At 46.3% G+C, this 15492-nt stretch overlaps 1 protein-coding gene across 1 annotated transcript in view; it reads right to left on the reverse strand.

Annotated features, from left to right (window-relative positions):
- The window catches only part of LOC103190388 (kazrin), a 51483-nt gene extending 41400 nt beyond the window's left edge, over positions 1–10083 (reverse strand). Inside the window, exon 1 of the mRNA XM_042343543.1 lies at positions 10040–10083. Within this exon, the coding sequence (XP_042199477.1) occupies positions 10040–10073 (34 nt within the window). The 5' untranslated portion in view covers positions 10074–10083. The remainder of the gene's footprint in view (positions 1–10039) is intronic.
- Between the last annotated feature and the right edge of the window lie 5409 nt (positions 10084–15492).

Here is a 15492-nt window from a genome sequence, read left to right on the forward strand (position 1 = left end):
CTTGACCGCTGTGAAGCGCCGTGACAGGTCAATGCAGGTCCCTCCCTGCAGCTGCTTCCCGCATTTGCCACAAATCCACCTCACTGCTTGAACCTGAACTTTGCAGATGGATGGAGGAAGTCTCTCTGCTGCATCCCCAGGAGCTCAAAGCCATAACTATTTGCACACAGGTCGTGTATGCTACAAACTTGACCTGTATTGGGACCTTGCTATCCTATGCCCTCTCCCACACCAAGCACCATGACCCTATCACTCCCACCCTCACCCAGCTCCACTGGCTCCCCATCCCCAGAGGATAGAGTTCAAAATCCTCATCCTCACTTTTAAAGCCCTCCACGGCTTTGCTCCTCTGTGACCTGCTAACTCCATACTGACCTGTCCGTTCCCTCTGCTCAGTGGGGTCCATGTCCCCTGTCCTACCTGGCCCACCATCGGCGGTCTGGCCTTCAGCCTTTCTGCCCCCACTCTTTAAAACTACATCCCACAGTCCTTTTGCATCACCCCCTCTCATCTCTTTCAAGGCCCATCTAAAGAACCTTCGACTTTGATCACGCATTCAGTCAGCCTCCTCACTTAGATCTATAAGATCCTCACCGTTCTCCACCACCTCCCTCCAAGTAGCTTTTAAGAACTAAGCATTAATGCTGTCCACACCTGCTGTGCTCCCTTAGTACTGCACTGGAGTGTTAGGATAGAGTATAAAGTCAAATTCCCCGACATGGGATTGAAACCCACAACCTTCTGACGCTGATGTGAAAATGTGACCAACTGAATCAAGTTGACACAGAACAACCAACTCAGCACAGTGTGGTTCCATCAAGTTTACCAGGTCTGCATGATGGCTCACTGAGCAGAGAGATTCCCCCCACCCCCAGCCATCAGAGCAATTCAAATGTTCTTCTTTATAATACACACAATCGAAACACACAGGGACAGCAGCAAAATGTGTAACTGCAGCCTGAACCATTGATATATGGCTTGCATTGCTGGAGACCAGGATGCCATATGTAGATGTCATGCATCAATAAAACAAACAGCCCCACCAGCCAAGAGACAGTGAGAATGGCAGAATAACATGATTTGCAACCCAGAGCAGGGAGTCAGTAATGAACCTGTTCATGCTGTAGCTTAACGCTGGCCCATTTTTCCGCCTTGGTATTTGCTCCTCCAGGAAGCTGTCCATCCTAATTACCCATTCCCCGTTTTGTTTCCCGCTCCCTCTTGTTATGTTTTAAATATTTTAACCAACTCTGTTCTGGACGCTATCTTGCGTGAAGAACACAACATAAATGCAAGTTGCTGTTGTTGCCCTAAGGCCCCCCCATGGCAAATCATTCCACACTCTGACAATCCTTGTGTTGGCTATAATAATAATAATAATCCTTGCATTTGATACAGCGCTTTTCACAGCAGGGACTCATCTTCTTGAAATGTCTTAAAAGCATTTAAGAGAATTTTTTCTGTAAAATACAGTGTCTGTGTATGTGTTGGTGAACACTACAGGTAATTTGTACTCAGCAATGTTCCACAAAGAGCCACATGAGGTGATTGACCGATTTTTTTGTTCGGGGAGCTGTTGGCCAGGATACCGGGAGAAACTCCCTTCTCTTTTCAAACAGTGCCACGGGATATTTAATGTCCACAGACACAGGTTCAACATATTCAACAACAGCAAGTTGCATTAACATAGCGCCTCTTATGCAGGGTAGCGTTCCAGAGCTGTTATTCATCCGAAGAACGGCACCTCCAATCCATCCACCCTGTATTGGAGTGTCAGAGTTCAAGATCCTGTCTTGGGCTTGAATTCACAAGGCTTCTGACTCAGAAATGAGTGCAACCACCACCTGAGTCAGAATGCTGATTATGAATAAGTTATTGATTACAGCGTGTTGAGTTGTGTTCAACTCAGCTTGAGCTCTGCTTAACATCACTGCACACTGTATTTACACAAGCTTTTCCATATACATATAAGCCCCATCCACATCCACACAACAAACCCCCACATATACAGTACAAATACAAAAACAGTTGTCCATAATTTTTCACTATGCACAGAATGCAAGGATTAAGTTCAGTTGCATTAATGGGAGGTACCATCCATCAGAGGAGATTTTAAGATCCTGTTTAAGATCCTAGTGAACATCAAAGATCCTGTGATGCTAAAGAAAAAGGAGATTCTCCCAGGGTTTTGACCATCACCTTGTAGGTGTTTGTGGGATCTTGTTGGCCGGAACACTGAGAGCAATTCACTTATTTTTTTCCAACATGACAAGTATTCCATACCGGGAGAGAGATGGTGGCAGGCTACAGCTGTTCATACAGTGGGGCGTAACGATTTGAGCTGTACCCAATGTCCACAGCAACAATTTACATTTAAACCGCGTGATTCATTTCAAAGAAACGTCTCAAACACTTTACAGAATAAGATCGATTATAAATGATGTGAATATTGTTGTAGAGACAAACACGCCGCTAATCTGCACTAGCGAGGTACGCACATAGTCAGATGAGTAGACAATTAATTGGAATTTTGGTGAGTAATTTATTTTTTTTAAATTAGCTGTGTGTGTGTGTGTTGGGTGGAGTGTGGGGGGGGGGGGGGGCGAATTGAGAGCTTCAGATCCATCTGAATCACAAGGCAGATGGGATCACAGCATCTCAATGAATCGACAAAGAAACAAACAATAATTTGTATATTATCTAGGAGGCAAATGCAACAGTGACAGCCAATCGCCGCCATCAGCTCACAAACAATGAGATAGCCAAATGAAGTGAGCAATGCTCAGGTATGACAAGGCTGGATAGATAGTTCCTTACCTTTTTCGGGTCCATGACCGTTCGTCAGAACTGCAGCTCAAGTTTTGACGAAGGGTCGTGGACCCGAAACATTGACTCACTTTCCTTTCTCCATAGATGCTGCCTGACCCGCTGAGTGTTCCCAACGACTGCGATATTAATGCAATTTGTTGTTGTAATCCTGGCTGTAATCAGCTGATTCAACGCAGGCCAGCGATCCAGGCTGGTCTGAGGGGCTCAGCCTCACAAACCCTGCACTGCATCTAACCCACAGAAACATCTGGGTGAGTCAAGACGAACAAATACAAAGGTGCTGCTATACTCAAATACAGTCGGCATATTCATAAATCACAAGGTCATGCCAACCAGATTACCACTCACAAAGGGCCAGTGAACTCCATCGCTCCCCAGAGAGTGCCTCCATCCTGTGCTAACCCCACGATCCAATCAGACCTCAGCAACAGTCAACACAGAGGACATTCTTTCCATATCAAATTCCAGCGCGCTAATCCACTTCATCATTTCATCTCCATGGTGAAAAAACAAGTGTCTAACCGCCTGGAAGCTGACAATTTGTGTTCAGATGGACGGTGAGAGAAGCATCGTGTCACCTGTGGCTGTGGCTCAGTGGTTAGAGCACTCGCTTTGCAAGTGACAGACCTGAGTTCATTTCCAGGCAGAGGGCGAAACCTTGGGCAAGTTTCCTTACTCCACACAGAGCCTAATAATAATCCCTCCAAAACCAAAACAATAATAAATTGGTCATTTTCAATCCGCGACTGTTTGTGGGACATTGCTGTGCGCAATTGGCTGCCGCGTTCGCCCACAAATATACAGTCAATTCACTTTACAGTGTGTTCTGTGAAGCGCTTTGGGACGTCCTCCCGACGTGAAAAGCGCTATATCAAATGCAAGGATTATTATTATTATTACCAGAAGCCAGGAAACGGCACTGATCTGAAAGTGGACAGGAACCGGAAGCAGGCAGGAGGCTTTAGATCTGGTTAGGGAATCTCATCAAATGGAACTTTCCCCCTGCTGTGATGAAAAAGAAGTTTGATCTCTGGGTTCGGGGTCCTTTTTAGTACTTGTAGCCCAGGTCCTTCCTGCACTCGCGCCAACTATTCCAGACAGATCCCAGGATTATTTTAAAGGGAATTAGAATGATTTTTTTAAAAAGAGAAATATTAAAAGAAACAGAAGGAGGAGCAACCAATGCCATCCCGGGATGAAGGAGAATGAGAAGGAGGCAGCTAACAACATAATAATAATATTCCTTGCTTTTGGTATAGTGCCTTATCACGTCTTCAAGACGTCTCAAAGTGCTTCACAGAATATACTGTAAAGTGAATTAACTTTATATTTTGTGAATGAATATGGTGTGGGGATGCCAGTCTGTGACAGCAGCATTCTATGAACAACAGGACGAGGGATCAAATTAATTTAAATTTCTCAGCCGAAAATGTTTCTCGGGGAAGTGACCGAGACGCCACACAGTGCCAGCAGTTGTGCCGTATAAGAATTACTGTCAGTAAAATTAAAGGGACATTTTAGAATTTGAAATGATGTTCAGGATTAATTTTAATCCAAATGTGAACCCTCTCGGCACTTGGCCATCTAAGGAATGATTATAAATGTGGCCTGAGAGAAGGCGCAGGAAGATTCCCAGCTCCAGCCTGGCTCAGGGCGACAGGAAAATCATCAGCTCGATCAGGTGATTAATCAGCTGCTCTGGTGCGTGAAAAGACGCAGCAGCAAAACAGCACTTATTGATTAACTCAACACAAGCATTTGCTTTTCAGAGGCACGGAAGACATTGTTTACTCTCCATGAAAACAAAATCAAGTCAGACAGGTGGGAAGGAGGAAACTCACAGGAAAATAATACAGAAAATAATTCCTCTCTCTTGTTGAATATTGCACTCCACACTAAATACAAGTCTATTTCCAGACTGTTGTTTTTAACTGAGTCATTAATTTAGATTGCATCTGGCGTATGACTCAGGTGGATATTAGACCCTCCACTTTCTCCTCCCTCCAGCCATGTTAGTCAAATTAAATGTGGAGTCTTTCTACCTGTTATCCTGATTTACATTGTGTCATTCAAATGAACCACAAATTCAAATGAATCACAAATTCAAATGAATCTGCTGGTATGTTGTTGGTATAGATTAGCTGCCTCGTTTGCCTCCATAACAACATTCACTTCATTTCTAATTAATTATATTTGCTGAAGCGCTTTGAGACATTTCTTTTACACAAGAGACGCTGTATAAATATACTTTGGTTTTGAGAGATTCAGATGAAGAAACCCCTTTTGGCCCACTTGATTTCTTCTTTCTAAAATCCCCATCGGAGCATTCTTAAATACATCCCAGCATCCTGGCCTAGCTTCAAGCACCAAAAGTTACTCCATTCCCAGGTTTCTCCCACCTGCTCTCTCTCTCTCCCCTCTTTCAAGGCTCGTCTCAAAACATATCTCCTTGACTGTGCTTTCAGTCATCTTTCCACTCCTCACGCCCCTCCTCACCACCCAAACCCCCTCCCGCCCCCCCGCCTCAGCTCCCCTCCTCACTCTGCTCAGCTCCTAACCCCAGTTTCACTGCTCAGCCAGACGTGATCAGTGCTTCTCTTGACGTGAAAGGCACTATGTATAAGTGTAAATTTGTATTGTAATTCCCAGTGTATGTGGTGGGGGAGACGAAATGCATTGACAGTTTCCAAGGCTTCAAAGTTAGATCAGAAGTGGCTTGTGATGCTAGAGACTTCACAAACCGCATGGAATGTGCCAGAGAGTCGTAGTTCACAATGTTAATGTTCACGTTCCTCACTTAACTCACCCTTGTATTCAAGTCCCTCCACTCCTCTGCACCCCCCGACCTCTCTGACCTCCTCTCTTCTCACAACAGTACCCGTTGCCTTCGTTCCTCCGGGTCTGGCCTCCTCCTCGTCCCCCGAGTCCTCCGCTCCACCCTCAGCGGCTGTGCCTTCAGCCACTATACCCCGAGGCTCTGGAATTCCCTTCCTCACTCCCTTCGTCTCGCTCCCTCTCTTATTTTCAGGTCTCTGCTGAAGACCTTTCTTTTCGACGGCGCCTTTGGTCACCTTCCTCCCCCTCCCCCTGACCCCTCCCCTGGCTCCCCTTGGCTCCTCCCCCTGTCTCCCCTTGGCTCCTCCCCCTGGCTCCCCTTGGCTCCTCCCCCTGGCACCCCCCTGGCTCCCCCTGGCTCCCCCTGGCACCACCCTGGCTCGGCCCCAGGATTTGTTACTGTGAAGCTCTGAGACGCCGTACGGCGTGGAGGGCGCTGTATAAATCCAAGTTGTTGTTGTAGCTGCTGGATTAGCTAAAAACACCTAACTTGCCATTTGAAGTACTGACAAGCAAGTTTCCCATTGATATATCCAGCTAGGACCACCCCGCCCTAGAAGGCTTCGGCTTGCAGCCCCTCCAAGTGTTGCCAATGAACCATGCTACCTGGTCTGTCGTCAACTCGACTAGCTCAGGAATCGGATGAGAGACCACCAGAGAGGGTGGGCTCAATTTCGACATTCCGTGAGGAAGCAGGTCACCTTCGAACCATCTCAGCCTCAGGGAGACCCAGCTTAACCCTCTGGCGGGAAAACTAGTCACGAGTTAGTCCCATCACTCTAGACTGTTCTTAGTGAGTCTACAGTGAATCTAATCCCACTCTTTAGATCACTCAGAAAACAACAACAACATTTCATTTATCGAGCGCCTTTCACGTCGGGAGGACGTGAAAGACGCGCTATAAATGAAAACTTGTTGAAACACTGGGTGCTGGCAATATGTCAAACCCTCAAACTAACTGGCTCTTTGCCACCACCACCATCACCAACAACTTGGATTTATATAGTGCCCTCCACGCCGGACGGCGTCTCAGAGCGCTTCACAGTAACAGATCCCTAGGCCGAGCCAGGGGGAGGGGGAGGAAGGTGACCAAAGGCCCGGTCGAAAAGGTCTTCAGCAGGGACCTAAAAATAAGAGAGGGAGCAAGACGAAGGGAGTGAGGAAGGGAATTCCAGAGCCTCGGGGCATAGTGGTTGAAGGCACGGCCGCTGAGGGTGGAGCGGAGGACTCGGGGGATGAGGAGGAGGCCAGACCCAGAGGAACGAAGGCAACGGGCACTATTTTGAGGAGAGAGAAGATCAGAGAGGTTGGGGGGTGCAGAGGAGTGGATGGACTTGAATACAAGGGTGAGGATCTTGGAAGTCGAGGCTTGCAGTTGAACAAGACAACAGATACAGTGAATGGAACAGAGGGCACATGTCCTAGCATGGTACATTCCCCTCCACCCCCGCCCCTCAGTATGCACCCACCCTCTCCCTCGCTCAGCATCCGCGCCCCATCTCCTTCCTCTCTCTTGCTCACACCCCTCTCTCTCATGATGTGAAGGAGTTAAGACAGTGAAAACTGCACACAGTAGGATTCAAGTCTGCCCATCCCTGAGTTTTCATTTTGTGTTCCCTGTTGTCATAGAGACATTAGATCATATAAAATCTGTGCTGAATGTTCATTTTGCTTGGAGCTGCAAAACCTTTCCTGGCCTTTCTTTTGATGGTTCGTTCGGTGTCAAAAGGTGGTGAGGGTGGGAAAGAGAGGGAACACGCACGCAGGAGCCCGCAAGGTGTGTGCAAGAAAGAGAGAGCCTGTGAGACAGCGAGCACAAGAGAGACAGTAAGCGCTTTGGGACGCCTAGAAGACGTGAAAAGCGCAATATCAAATGCAAGGATTATTATTATAAGCACAAGAGAGAGAGGGAAAGGGACGGAGAGAGGGAGCTTGAGGGGGGGGGGGGGGGGGAGCCGAGAGAGGAGAGGGAGAGGGAGAGAGAGAGAGAGAGAGACCGAGAGAGGGGAGTGTGGGGGGGGGGGGGGGAAGAATGGGGTAGAGGGCTAGACAGACAGCGTCTCTGATCCCATCATTTTCAAGATGGAGGTAGATACGTATTTGTCTGGACTTGAGGCATAGATTAGCCACGATCTTATAAAATGGCTCGAGGGGCTGAATAGCTGTTTGGGAAGATTCTCTGCCCCAGTGGCTGGTTTGCCCCTATAGGTTCTACCGATGAGCCAGGCTGGCTGGGCTGTCATTAGCAGTGCCCTGGACCCGCTTGACTAACAACAACACGATTACATTTGTAATAGCACCTTTCACGTTGGGAGAATGTCCCAAGGCGCTGACTAAAGAACCAGACTACATACATGCTTACTTACAAATCAATTTATCCCTACCTCTCCGACTTGCTTACCCCCATCCCCCTCCTCCAGTACACACCAGTTTCGCTCAGCTGTCTCCGGCTTTCTACATGTCCCCTGTCCCCTCCACCATCAGTAACCATGCTTTCAGCCAAAAAGCCTGAAGATCTTCCTCTTTGACTGCACCTATGTTCACCTCCACTCTCTCGCTGGCTCATCATCAAGCTCCGCCACTGTCAACTCCTTTCGGAGACACAACCAGCATGAAGGGGGCCATCAGTAAACTATAATTTGTATCAGTTGAGACCGTACATTTAATACGACTTTATTTTATGCAATGTATGAGTTATGTGAAACATGCATAAGTATGACTTATGCAAAGTTGGATTTTATATGACTTACAAATAAAAAATACACAAGTACTGAACTGGCTGGTGAAATTAAGACAAGGTTTCAAAATGTTTTCAGGGTTCATCAATTTCCAGAACAACCATTTTCATGTACTTCTCATGTTTTGTTATCTGTAAATGTTTTATTTGAATGTTCCCCGATTTTATTGGATTTTTCTTGGCAGTGGGAGATGATACAGATGTGTGAATTATTTGAGAGTTGAAGTGTGTTGTTAAGAGTCCACTTAATTCTGTCGGTTATAAAGGGAGATATGTGTAGCATAGGAACATAGGAACAGGAGTAGGCCATTTAGGCCCTCGAACCTGTTCCGCCATTCTATTAGATCATGGCTGATCTCAACTGGAAACAAAACGTGTAACTGTATACTTTACTCAGCTGTCAGTGGGAGGAAACCTTAAAGGCAAGTACAACATTGCTCTTGTAGTCATGAGGCTCCAATCATGACATGGATGGGTGGAGTTCCCATTCATAACACAAGGAGATGACCTTGGCTCTCCATTTCATCAGGCATTCCCTGTCCTCCTCGCTCACACAATTGGTGACGCTCTTTCCTCTCTCTGCTCCCCCTTCCCCGCTGCTGTGCGCAATGATGTTGATGTGTCGCCCCCGGGAGGCAAGGTGCTGAGAGCGTTGGGGTGTGCAGTCCGGTGTTCTGTTTGAGGTAGGAGTGGGAAACTAAGTTTTGATCCGGCAGCTAGTAAGTGCGGTTCCGGTGTTACGAGTTGCTTGATTGTGAATACGACTAGTACAGGTAAATTTATGTGGATTTAGTAGGAAATTCAACTGGACTTGGGCATATGTACAACTTAGGTGATTGAACGATTAATACAGATCAGACTTATGGGAGTTTTACTGTATAAATCTATGTTGTAGTCCTTTGGACAAAATATGACAAAATGTGTGTGTCTGATACTTGATGTTTTCTCTCATGGTCTTCCCCTATTCTATCGGAGATGGTCAGGTCACAATAGACAGCCATTAAAACATCCCAAAATACAAGATCTTCAACATCCAGCTGGAGACAGGAAGCAGACATGAGGTTGGTTTAACATCTTGTTAAGATGTTAACAAGGAGTCCTGTAGCTCAGTGGTTAGAGCACTCGCCTTGCAAGCGAGACACCTGAGCAAGTGTCAATTCCAGGCAGAGGGCGAAACCTGAGCAAGTTTCCTTACTCCACACGCCTAATAATAATCCCTCCAAAAAAAAAAAAAATTGGATCATTTTCAATCCACGACGCTGCTGTGCGCAATTGGCTGCCACGTTTCGCCCACAAATATACAGTCAATTCACTTTACAGCATATTCTGTAAAGCACTTTGAGACGTCGAGAAGACGTGAAAAGCGCTATATCAAATGAAAGGATTATTATTATCTTATCTGAAGAATAACTCTTGCTCCCACCGAGTACTATGCCAGAGTGTCAGCCTAGACTGTGAGATACAAGTCCTAATATCAGGCTTGAACCGACAACCTCCTGACCCACAGGTGAGAGCATAAGCAACTGAGTGACACATCTCATGCACGTGGTCGATAAAACACACATGAGCAATCCCTAAACACAGACTCCACACACAGTGGCATGAGTAGTGGCACAGACTCCCGGGCATGAAGAGTACCTGTCACATGTTGCTGCAGACCATCTGCTCGCATGTCCCCATCACCTGCAACAGAAGAAAGAGCCTATTAAAAGAGCGAAACAGGAACACACCAAACACACAGTGAGCTCAACATTCTCCTGCCTATGGGTCTGCTGTGTAACACTTCACCCATGTGCTATATATGCTAGAGACCTGGAAACCTTTTGCGTTCCTAGCTTTAAAAGTAGGCTCTTAAAGTGTAAGATGACATGGAATTGTTTTGGAAAATTCTTAATGTTGTAGATATAATAATCCTTACATATACCAGTTTAATTTTAATGGCTTTCATTTTCATCATCCTGTGAACAGACAACAGGTGGATTGGCAGAGAGCAACAGAAAAAACTGGACATACCTATGATGATTCTTAACAGACTAACGCATCCTTTCATTTCAGAAATCTGACACTCACAGGCCTATTCCTGAACATACTTCATTCTTTGTGGGTTTTGAATGTAACTCCTCCCTAACGTCTGAATAATGGCACCCAAACTCAGTTACCTAACAGTGGCAGCTTCCATCATGGTTTGCCACTGAGGGGTCAGTGGTTTCAATGTGGGTGCAATTAGCAGGACATCAATGTACTTTGAGTTTTCATCCTTTGAAGCTGGGTGAAAGGCTAAATTCAGGATATCCCAGGCAGCTAAAAACTGGTTTACAGGCAATGAGTGTGGCCATACTCATAATTCGCAGACTTTGTAGCTGCACCTGCCTGACATACTGATCTGCTGCCATTAGAACACACAGTACTGATAATTAACAGTGCCCAATTGGGATGAGAACAGGTCACTGCATACCTGCATACCTGCACCAGGTCTGACCTGAGCTCCTACACCAAGCCTCTGTACAGGGTGGCCAGCTGACTCCAACACATAAAGAAAACCATCGCTGTGCTTAAGAGTATCAAACTTCTGAATGGAAATGAATGGATGTGCTAATTTGTTAAGAATCTTCAGTTTTTTCCAGGTTTTTCTGTTGCTATCTGCCAATTCACCTGCTCTCTGTTGACAGGTAGACAAACCAGACAGATTTCTACATAGGTATGCCATCTATATGAATGGAATGAATAGTCTTTCCAAGGAGTGATACCTCATTAGGCACAGAGTGGCAAGAGCCAAGATTTGGGTAAATGGAGTTTGACCAACTAAAACTGCATAGTTTGCCATTGAGTGCACTGTCTGGGAAGTTTTCCACGGCTTGTCCTGCAAAAACTACCCTCCCCTTTAGGGCTTTGACTTGCAGGGTTAACAGGAACCAAGTGAGATGTCTGCCCCTCCTAAGACCTGTTGATGAGCTCAATTGGCCGGTAGCACAGTGTCTTAAAGTACTGTGGACTCGTCCTGGCGATTCGATTATTGAGACATCCACAGAGGATTCCACCATTTCGTTTCCACACATACAACAACAACTTGCACTTATGTAGTGCCCTCCACACAGGGTAGCGTCTCAGAGCACTTAATAATGGCGGAGCCTGACTCCGAGCCGGGGGGAGGGGAGAGGAGGCCGTAAGCACGGTCGAACAGAAAAGTCTTCAGGCGGGACTTGAAAGAGGGGAGGGGGCAAGGCGGAGGGATTGAGGGTGAGTGTTCCAGAGTTTTGGGGGGTAGTGGCTGAAAGCATGATCTCCAATGGTCATACCACCTTGGAGCCAGTTCAGATCCAAGGAGACCCTGTTTATTGCCCACTCCTTGCCAGAGAAGAAACACTAGTTGATCATTTGACATCTGACAAGTGCACATTTGAGCCTTCACTAGGTGTCCAGCAGATACCAGCTGAAACTAATGATCTGTGAGCATCCTGGTGAACAATAGTGATCAGCGTGAAATGCGGGAGGTTTGCAACCATCTTCCTGCCTATAGCTCAGACACATATCCCTTCCCATTGAGTGATGTTTCTGCAAATTGGAAATGTGGTGCTTGAGCAGCAACTGCTTACCTCTCTATAAACCAATCAAGGTGGATTCTAAGCCACAGATATATGAATGCATGTTCATGAACTAAGAATCTAGGTAACACCTTCCAGCAGCTGGCATTCGCTCAGTTTCCGATGCCATTTAACACGTCATTGTTGAATGCATCAAATAAAGTGGGTAACTTTGGAAGTCCTTGCCCTGGTCTCCTTTCAAGAAAGATAGGCTCGGCGAATCTACTGTCAACTATCCCCCTACCTACCTGCTCGTACCCTCCGTTCCTCCGGCTCCGGTCTGCTCCACGTCCCCCGCCCCAATCGCCCTACCATCGGTGGTCGGGCCTTCAGCCTCTCAGCCCCCAGGCTCTAGAACTCCATCCCCAAGTGCCTTCGCCGCTTCCTCCCTTTCCTCCTTCAAGGCCGGTCTCAAAACCTTTCTCTTTGACCGTGCCTTCAGCTCCCCTCTCGACTCTCTTCCCCCTCCTCGCTCCCTCCCTTCCCTCCCCTCACCCTGACCATTTCCCCCCTCCTTGCTCCCTCCCTTCCCTCCCCTCACCCTGACCATTTCCCCCCTCCTCGCTCCCTCCCTTCCCTCCCCTCACCCTGACCATTTCCCCCCTGCTCGGGTCATGACCCAACTGTGCAGCGCCTTGGGACGTCCTCCTGACGTGAAAGGCGCTTTATAAATGGAATCTTGTTGTTGTTGTTGTTGTCAACCCTTACACTAATCTTGGAGATTTTTGGGGGGTCTTGGAGCTGGAATACACATTCTGAATACAACCTAAATTTGGCCATGTATTCCCATTGTTAGTTCCCAAAGTTTAGTTTTATCATGAAGGCTTCATCAGCCACCAATCAGTCAAAAATACAACCTGAGTGAATTTCTTACAGAAATACAACCTGAGTGAATTTCTTACAGAAATACAACCTGAGTGAATTTCTTACAGAAATACAACCTGAGTGAATTTCTTTCTTGCCATTCACACCCCCCCCACCCCCCAGAGTTACCCTCCGGGCAACATTTAGGAATTCGGTCGGCATTAGTACCGTCTGCATCTGCTGCCTCACCATTAGCAAAGAAACACCGCAGAGTCTATTGATCCAGCCAACTGGATCATTAAGGCCTTCAATCTGCTCAACACCTCCTGCCAACTCTTCCATTCGCCATCCAGATGGATCTGTGCAATGGTCGCTGGGTCAAACAGCAACTCCGCATAATACTCCGTCCGACCCTCAAGGGATTGGGATTATACTTGCATAGCTCTGATAATATTAATAATTGCATTTGATATAGCGCCTTATGTCTTTGAGATGTCTCAAAGCGCAACGCAGAATATACTGTGAAGTGAATTGACTGTATATTTTGTGGGCGAAACGCAGTAGCCAATTGCGCACAGCGGCAGTTTCCCACAAACAGTCATGGATTGAGTGACCAATTTATTATTTTTTAAAGGAATTATTACCCCGGGAAAGGCGAACCGCCAATCAACTAACAACTGGGTTCCTACTTACTGCTAGGTAAACAGAGGAGTGTGGAGTAAGGAAATTTGCTCAACGTTTTGCCCTGCCGGGAATCAAACCCAGGTCTCTCACTTGCGAGGCAAGTGCTCTAACCACTGAGCTACAGGATTCCATGATCCCTTATAGATTAAAGAAATTCATTGGTCCCACATAATTTCTCTGATAACCTTTTTAGCATTATACTGTCTCATGACAGTGTGTGTGCTTGCAAGAGAATCCTATTGACTAGCTGTCAAAGAGAGTTGACGGTTCCTGACATTGGTCTGTAAGACCCTTGTCATTTTCTATCCCTTCCTCAGAACAGCTTTTAGGAAACTTCCAACTCATAGCATTTTTTGCTGAAACATTTCTAATGTACTTCAAACAGAAAATGTGTTTTGTAATCAAAATGTGGTCATTATTTTGTACATTGCAAAATCCCACAAAACATCCATGAGGTGAAACAGCAATTTATTGGGATGATTGTCACTACAATTGATAGTAAATAATAATAATAATAATCCTTGCATTTGATATAGCGCTTTTCATGTCGGGAGGACGTCCCAAAGCGCTTCACAGAACACACTGTAAAGTTAATTGACTGTATATTTGTGGGCGAACGTGGCAGCCAATTGCGCACAGCAATGTCCCACAAACAATCGTGGATTGAAAATGACCAATTTATTATTGTTTTGTTTTGGAGGGATTATTATTAGGCTCTGTGTGGAGTAAGGAAACTTGCCCGAGGTTTCGCCCTCTGCCTGGAATTGAACTCAGGTCTCTCGCTTGCAAAGCGAGTGCTCTAACCACTGAGCTACAGGACTCCACATTAGTAAGTAATTCCTGTGAAGTGCTCTGAGATATTAACGTGATAAGGGGCTATAAAAAGGCAAGTTTTTTTCTTTATCTGTGGTGCATTGCTAAGGAAACACAACAGCTGAATCGTGGTAACTGTTTCACCCTTTTGCCAAATTATTTCTGAAGTGCCAATTTCCACCATGGTAGTCTTCTCAAGTCTGCTCGCCTTCTCACTCCCTCTCAGTGAGATTGTTGCCAAAGGATCGATGGCTTTGCGAAGGTATCAAAACACCATATACATCAAATTTCTCAAAGTGCTTCACTGCAAATCTGCCATGTTTATTTTTGTGGTATCATACAGTAGTAAAGTTTCATATCGCAAGATTCTACAAACAGCAGTGAAGTGAACTACCAATTAATCCTGAGGATTGTGAGCCAGGACTTTGGAGGACACTAGTTTCTTATTTCAAGTTATGACATGGGATCTTGAATGTCCACCTTAATAGAAAAAAATTGGACCTCGGTTTAACGTATCTTCTGTAGGACAGCACTTCTGACCATGCAGCATCCCTCCAGCATGCATCAACTATGGAATCAAATCTCATCGTGCAATTTGAACCTCCAACCTTTTGACCCAGAGGCAAGAGTAATAATAATAACAATCCTTGCATTTGACATAGCACCTTATCACGTCTTCTAGATGTCTCAAAGGAAATACACTGTCTGGTGGAGCGTACTACTATGGGTGGTGATGCAGTCAGCTCCTGAGGTGAGGTGCTGACTGTATATTTTGTGGGCGAAACATACAACATATAACTGCAGGTGGCGTGGGGAAAGAATGCTTTCAGGCTCAGAAAATCAGGCTGCGACAACAACAAAAATTACATTTGTATAGCGCCTTTCATGTTGAGAGGATGTCCCAAGGCACTGGACAGTCAAGTGTTTCGGACCCGAGCTGGGGGTTGGGATCAGGTTGAGTGAAGGGCAGGGGGGGAAGCAGGGTGATCGAAAGCACAGTTGAAGAGGAGGGTCTTGAGATGGATCTTGAAGGAGACAAGGGAGGGGGCGAGGCGGAGGGACTGCGGGATGGATTTCCAGAGGGTAGGGGCAAAGTGGCAGATGGTCCGCCCGTCAATGATGGGGCGGCCAAGGGGGACGTGAAGCAGACTGAGTGGAGGGAGCAGGCAGAGGTAGGGGGGAGCAAGGCCATGGAGGGCTTTGAAGGTG

The sequence above is a fragment of the Callorhinchus milii genome, unplaced genomic scaffold (genome assembly GCF_018977255.1).
Source record: "Callorhinchus milii isolate IMCB2004 unplaced genomic scaffold, IMCB_Cmil_1.0 Scaffold24, whole genome shotgun sequence".
Lineage (NCBI taxonomy): Eukaryota > Metazoa > Chordata > Chondrichthyes > Chimaeriformes > Callorhinchidae > Callorhinchus > Callorhinchus milii.